Source organism: Orycteropus afer, unplaced genomic scaffold (assembly GCF_000298275.1).
Source record: "Orycteropus afer afer isolate SDZICR_OR568_19922 unplaced genomic scaffold, OryAfe1.0 scaffold00235, whole genome shotgun sequence".
In the NCBI taxonomy this organism is placed as follows: Eukaryota; Metazoa; Chordata; class Mammalia; order Tubulidentata; family Orycteropodidae; genus Orycteropus; species Orycteropus afer.
The window spans coordinates 2783466-2790594 of record NW_006921822.1 but is presented as its reverse complement, the minus strand read 5'-3'; the positions used below and the strand labels follow the sequence as shown (position 1 = coordinate 2790594).

The 7129-nt window shown below is 38.7% G+C and overlaps 1 protein-coding gene across 1 annotated transcript in view; it reads left to right on the top strand.

The window, feature by feature from the left end:
* The window catches only part of SCARB2 (scavenger receptor class B member 2), a 140026-nt gene that overhangs the window by 108082 nt on the left and 24815 nt on the right, over nt 1-7129 (top strand). Inside the window, exons 5-6 of the mRNA XM_007949035.2 lie at nt 498-589; nt 6368-6487. Of these exons, the coding sequence (XP_007947226.1) occupies nt 498-589; nt 6368-6487 (212 nt within the window). The remainder of the gene's footprint in view (nt 1-497; nt 590-6367; nt 6488-7129) is intronic.

The window sequence follows — 7129 nt, the reverse complement described above, 5'->3', positions numbered from 1 at the left end:
CACAGTCCTCCATGCAGTCCCTGGCTAGCAGGGTGATTTTTAGGTTAATTCTTAAGTCCTACCACCACTTGGGAATCGCCAAGCTGTCTGGATCCCTCACGACCGCTGCCACACTGCAGCTCCATATGTCTCCTTTTTTGGTATTTCATGCAAATTCTTCTGCTAGTTGGGGTTTAGTCCACTTGTATATCCTTCCCTTCAAGGCTCAGGGGTTCAGGATTATCTTCTTTGTCTGTGTTAATTGGTTTCCCTTTTCTTTGTTGAAGAGGGTCTGTGCAGTCTTTCTGCCTAGTCCACCATCTTCCCTTTTCTACTTTTTAATTGGGTAATTTAAAACCATAAAGTAATAATATGGTTTATATTGTATTTAACAAAATATTTATATTACTCTGCTTCCTAGTTCTGGTCCATGTAGCATGTAGGCTGAGTTATGGCAATTTTATGATGGAAAGTAATTTTGCTAGTTACTTTAACTTATCATATTCACTTATTTTCAGAAAAATGGAACTAATGATGGAGACTATGTTTTCCTAACCGGAGAAGACAATTACCTTAACTTTACAAAGATTGTGGAATGGAATGGAAAAAAGTAAGTCTAGTGAAACATCAGTGTGATTATTTTTTTAAATTACATTTAAAATAAATGTTCAGTTTGCATTATTTAAAAATATTAGCAATGTCATTTTTCAGATGAAAAATAAATATGCAAAATATTCTTATAATTATGATTTTACGTGTCAAGATTGGGATGATATTTTGCAAATTAAATTTAAATTTTCTATTTGTAGATTTATAGAAAAAAAAAAAAAAACCAACCCTCATTGCCATCAAGTAAGATCTGACTCATAGCAACCCCTCCTTGGGTTTCCGAGTTGGCATCACTACGGAAGTAGATTGCCCCATCTTCCTTCCAAGGAGTGGCTGGTGTGTTTGAACTGCCAGCGTCTGGTTAGCAGTCAAATGCCTTAGGCACTATGCCACTAGAGCTCCCGTAGATTTATAGTGGCCAGGCATAAATTATAATCCAGAGAAAAGTCTTACTTCAACCACTTAGTAACTTGGTAATCATTGAATGAGTTGTAGCTATAGCACATATATTTTTCAAACCACCACATTTGTTTTTTTGTTTTGTGGGAGAGGGGTAGGATATTCTCCTTTTAATTTACTTTTAGTGATTTTGAGTTATTAGTATATTTTTCTTTAAGAATGAAATACATTTGAGGTCACTATTCTAGCATTTCAAAAATAATTTCTAGTTTAATATTTTCTATTTATAAACTTGTAAACAAACTACTTCCAAAATGGAGGTGTGGCAGCTTGCAATAAAACTATATAGAAAACAAGATGATTTTTTTTCATTCAAGAGAATTTAGAAACCATTTATAGAAGGAGGATAATTCTTCAGAGTCTGAGGTAAGAGGAGTTCTGTTCTTGAATATTAAATTTACTTTTGAGCGTCCCAGCAATCAAAGCAAACAAAGGAAGCACAGTGAGCTGTGTGGTTTTTATTGACTAGCTTTCAGGAAAAATAAAGTTCATCCTGGCTTCAAATTCTAGGAGGAATTCATGATGTAGATCTTTTATCAAAGAAATTGGATAATGTAATGAAAAGTTTCAACATTTTTATATGTAATATTAAAATATTTTTCACATGGCTATTTCTAGTACTTATAATCCACAGTAATAATTTGACGGAAAGCTTAGCTGACCTATTAACTAGATGTAAAGATAGATTCTGGACATCCTGGGAAGATAAAGGTTTAATTAACTTGTTCCTAAAATGCCTCTCTCACATATAACTTGTCTGTTTGGTAAAAAGACAAGATAGCCTACCCCCCCAAAAAAATTAAGGGAAAAAAAGGCAAAGTCCTGAACAATGTGCCTAATATGGTACCTTAAAAAAAAAAATTTAAAAAGGCATATATAAACGTGGGACCTCTGGTACCGTAGTACCTAAGGCACTTGACTGCTAACCAGAAGGCTGGCAGTTCAAACCCACCAGCCACTTCTCTGAAGGAAGGTTTGGCAATCTACTTCCGTAGTGATACCACTTCAGAAACCCAAGGAGGGGTCTCTATGAGTGGGACCCGACTTGACAGCACATAACAACAACATATATAAACTTACAAAAAGTACAGTGTGGCAAGAGGAAGAAAGTAAATCCACAGTAAGGAAACCTTTCACACCTTCCCATTGAAGGGGAGTTTTCTTGCTGAAGATGATCTGGTAGTATAGTGGTTCTCAGGGGGCAGTGGTGGTTCAGTGGTAGATTTCTCACCTTCCATGCGGAGTACCTAGGTTCAGTTCCCAGCCAGAGCAGCTCACATTTCAGCAAAGCTTCCAGAATAAGATGGACTAGGAAGAAAAGCCTGGTGATCTACTTGTGAAAATCAGTCAGTGAAAACCCTATGCATCACAGTGGTGCTATCTTGTTGTGCATGGGGTCACCTACAGGCCAACTCATAGCAGCTAACAACAGTAACAATCAACAGTAGTTCCTAACTGGGGGGCAGTTTTTTTTTAAATTTTCATTGTGATTTGGGTGAAAGTTTACAGAGCAAATTCATTTTCCATACAGCAGCTCACATGCACTTTGTCTCATGACATTGACTACAATTTCCCACAATGTAACAGCTCCCCTCCCACTTCCTCCCCATAGTTACTTCTTCCCTGTGTCCTTCCCTCCCATGCACTCCTGCCCTCCCAAGCTATCTCCCTGTGTATACACAGCCCTTCTATTCTGCCATGATTGATCTCTCCAAGGAATGTATCTGCCTAATGTAAATGTTAGCTCATATGCCTGTCTTTTGTTTGGCTGGAACCACAAGAGGGTTCAATTCCAGACCTGAAGGGCAGGTAGGGCCCATAGTCTTGGGTTCCACTAGGCTCTCTGTCAGACCAGCAAACATGGACCTTTTTGTTTTTTCTTCTTCTTCTTTTTATTTTTGAGTTTTGTCCCACATTATTCTCTCACTCTATCAATGATCCCCTACATAGATCCCCCTACAAGTGGTTGACAGTGGTAGCCAGGCATCATCTAGTTTTTCTGGTCTCATAGTTGTATAGGCTGAGGATCGCATGGTGTACCAGTCCCTTGGACTAATTGTTTCCATGTGACTTTGGTTTTCTTCATTCTTGTTTGCTCTGGACAAGGAGAGACCCATTGTTGCATCTAGATGGCTGCTTGCAAGCTTTTAAGATCCCAGTCACTACTTGCCAAAGTAGAATGTGGAACAATGTTTTTGTGTAGTATGTTATGCCAATGAAGCTTGCTTGATATCCCCTGCAACCGTAGTCCTGAGCCCACAGGTCCAACTACTCGCTCCCTTTGGGTAGCTGGTTGTGGCCAAGAAATGACTACAACCTTGTCCCTTGTCAGCTCTACTATATACGGAGGAATTCTTATAGAACATACAAATACACTTGTAGAAATATTGTCTGCCAATCCTATACATGGTCATGGGCACACTCCCCCCCGCATAGACATACCTAATAGTTCAGCCTGTCTACCCTTCTATCCACTAGTAGATCAATGTTTGCCTTCACTGACTATGCGGTACTGTATGTGCAAAAGGGTTCATCTTTATCGTCTGTACCTCACTAGGGGCAGTTTTGACCCTCAGGGGCATTTGGCAATATCTGGAGGCATTTTTGGCTGTTCCATCTGGGACATACTGGCAGCTAGTGGGTAGAGGTCAGGGATGCTGCTAAAAACATCCTACAATGCACAGGATAGCCCCACCATGAAGAGCTGTTGGGCCCAAAATGTTAACAGGTTGAGAAACCCTGCATTTGTAGCTTTCAGTAAGGATCTCTAGGTGGTAAACTCTCTTAGACTTGGCATATTGAAAAATATCTTTATTTCAAAAAAAAAGGAAAATTTTATTTCACTCTCACTTTGGAATGGTTTTAGCTGGGTATGAAATTCTAGGTTGACAGTTCAAAACTATGAACATATTCCACCATTGACATTTGGCTTTTATCTTTGTCAAGTTGATCTTATGCAGTTTTACTACAATGTATCCAGGCTTGAATTTATTTTTGTTTATTCTGCTTCTCTCTTGGGGTATATTTTCAATCCAAAGCCTTTTGTCTTTCTTAAATTTCAGGAAAGTTTTCACTATTAGCTCTTCAATTACTGCTTCTCTACTATTTTCCCTACTTATTTTCCCCTTCTATAACTCTATTAAACATTTATCGTAGCTTCTCAATCTATTCTCTGTATCTCCTGATTCTTTAGTTTTTAAATTTTTGCCTTTCTGAGGTAATATTTGTGTAAATACCTTAGAACTGTCTTCCAGTTCACCAGTTTTCTCTTCAACTGTGTGTAGTCTAGAGTTATATCTCTATTTTCAGAAACTCTACTTTTATTTCCAGGATTTCTAATTTTTCTATTTTGTATCTCTCTACTCTTGCTTCATTCTTTCCTGTTTTTTTTTTTCCCTCATAATTTATCATAATTTTTAAGGCTATTATTCTTTGATTAGTCTTTTTGAGGATACTAAACTATACATTTATTTAAATTATTAGTCAAATTGCCCTCTGTTTCCATTTCTTCTAAAGTGAATTCACCTTTTCATTGTTGATTTTGTCTGTCTCTTAGTATGTTTGCTTCATTTGGAAAAACAAAATGTTGCTTTGCAGAATTATTTTCGTTGGGAAGTCACTTTGTTTCTATTTATGCCAGTCTGTCTGTCCATCCTCTCACCTCTCTGTGTAGCAGTTTTAGAGTTGCTTCCATATAGCGCACCCTAGAGTCTTCAGTCCAGAGTCATTATACATCAGTGGCCTCCTATCCCACAATTATGTTGAGGAAATCAGACAAAGCCAGAGAGAAGGCAGCCTGGTGCAGGTTCTGGCTATGAGGCTGTGTCTATGTCTTCCTGCTTTCTGATTCACTTAGCTTTGTACACATTTAACTCCAGACAGCAGGTAAAAGCTGCTTTCTTTGACCTCTCTTGATGAACAGGATATTCCTGCCTCCCAATCCCTTATTTCAAGCCTTGGTGGACCGCCTTTAATCCCTGTTACGCCCAGGAACTGAACTTCCAGTTTTTTCTTCTTTCTTGTAGATCTGCCGCCCAGTGAGCCAGTAGCTTTAGCCTACTCAGCATTTTGCATTCAAGATCTTTTTTCATTTTCTAGGGAGATGTTTATTTGTATTTGAGTTATGACATAGATCTTTTAAATATTCTCTTTTTTATGCTTTATCAGCCACTACCCTGTGTTTTTATTTGGGAGAAGATCTCAGTTCATGAACGTAGAGTGCCATTTTGACCAGAAGTTGGGAAAATTACTATTTATTACCTGTCCCTTTCTTTAATAATTAGTTAATGTGGATAAAGGATACATAAGGGTTCTTTGTATTATTCTTGCAGCTTTTCTATAAGTTTGACATTACTTCAAAGTAAAAAAAGGAACATGTATGTCAGCCTTAAATTTTTAATTTAAAAAAAACCACTATTTCAACTGTGCCTTTAGTATGGAATCAGTTTAATATTGTGCTTTCTTGTGATTCAAGAGAAGTCCTCTATTTAGAACAGATAACTGTTCCTAGGGAAGGCAGAGTTAATACTGTATCAAGAATATTATTAAAGAGGCAGTTTTATCCACAGTTGATCTGTCTGTGGGTTGGCCATGAGCAAGGCTATTATTAATGATAAATGAGATCACTGCTTAAGTAGATTTGTATTCCTAATCCTCTGTGTGAAGGTTTGTTAATTGCTGTTGGGTCATTTCGGACTCACGGTGACCCCGCATGTGCATAGTTGTTGTTGTGTTGTTATGTGCCACCAAGTCAGACCTGACTTATAGCGACCCCTCTTTGGGTTTCCAAGGCGGTATCACTACGGAAGTAGATTGCCCAACCTTCTTTCCAAGGAGTGCCTGGTGGGTTTGAACCACCAGCCTTTTGGTTAGCGGTCAAGTGCCTTAGGCACTACACTACCAGAGCTCCTATGTGCACAGTAGAACTACTCAAAAGGGTTTTCAAGACCTTTCAAAAGCCGATCTCCAGGCTTCTTGTCTTCCAAGGGTCCTGTTGGTGGGTTTGACTAGTAGTTGAGCACTTAACCATTTGCATCACCCAGGGACTCCTTAACCTTCTGAATAGGCTACATTTTTTTGGAGGAAGGAAAAAGGAATCTTTGGCTCTTGCCTCTATCAAGATTCATTTGGGCATCCATTGGGAGCTTACTTTCTCTTTCTTTTGATTCCTCCCCAACCAACACCACTCTTTTATCTGCATATGAATAAGATACAGTGGGTAGCCAGCTTCCAGTTAAGTCTTGAAAAGTCTTGACTATTTAAGAATCTCTAAAAGCAAATTTGATCATCTTTTATCCTTTATTGTGTTTATTCATTGTAGGTCACTTGACTGGTGGAGAACAGAGAAGTGCAATATGATTAATGGAACAGATGGTGATTCTTTTCATCCATTAATAACCAAAGATGAAACCCTTTATGTCTTTCCATCTGATTTTTGCAGGTAAGAATGTTACAAATAAGTTATCTGACTGCCAAAAAGCCATTGCAGTAGAGTCAGTTCCAATTCATAGCAGTCCTCCTACAGACCAGTATAAAACCATCCTACAGAGTTTCCAAGGCTGTAAATCTTTATGGACGCAGACTGCCACATCTTTCTCCCATGGAGCAACTGGTGGTTTGAACCCCCAACCTTTTGGTTGGCAGATGAGTGCTTAACCACTGTATCACCAGGGCTTCTATGTTTGACTACAGGGCCATCAAAAGTGTATAGCTACACCTAAGCGTTAATACTTATGCTGAATAAGATAAATGCTGATGGTATATTGAAGACAGTTAATGTCGTGTAGTCGTCCACAGCATAGACCCTGTCTGGAGCCTGACTGTGTTGGTTTACATCTCACCACTTAGAGCTCTGTGACCTTGGGCAAGTTATTTAACCACCCTGTGCCTTGCTGTCTTTACCTGTAAAATAGGGATAGAAATAGTTACCTGCCTTAGGAGCTGTTGTTAAAACAAATAAGTTTCTTTAAAACTCAGTACAGGGCTTGTCACACAGTAAGCAATATTTAGTGTTCGCTATGAGTCAGAAGGAGCTCTGGTAGCATAGTGGCTAAGGCACTTGACTGCTAACCAGAAGGCTGGC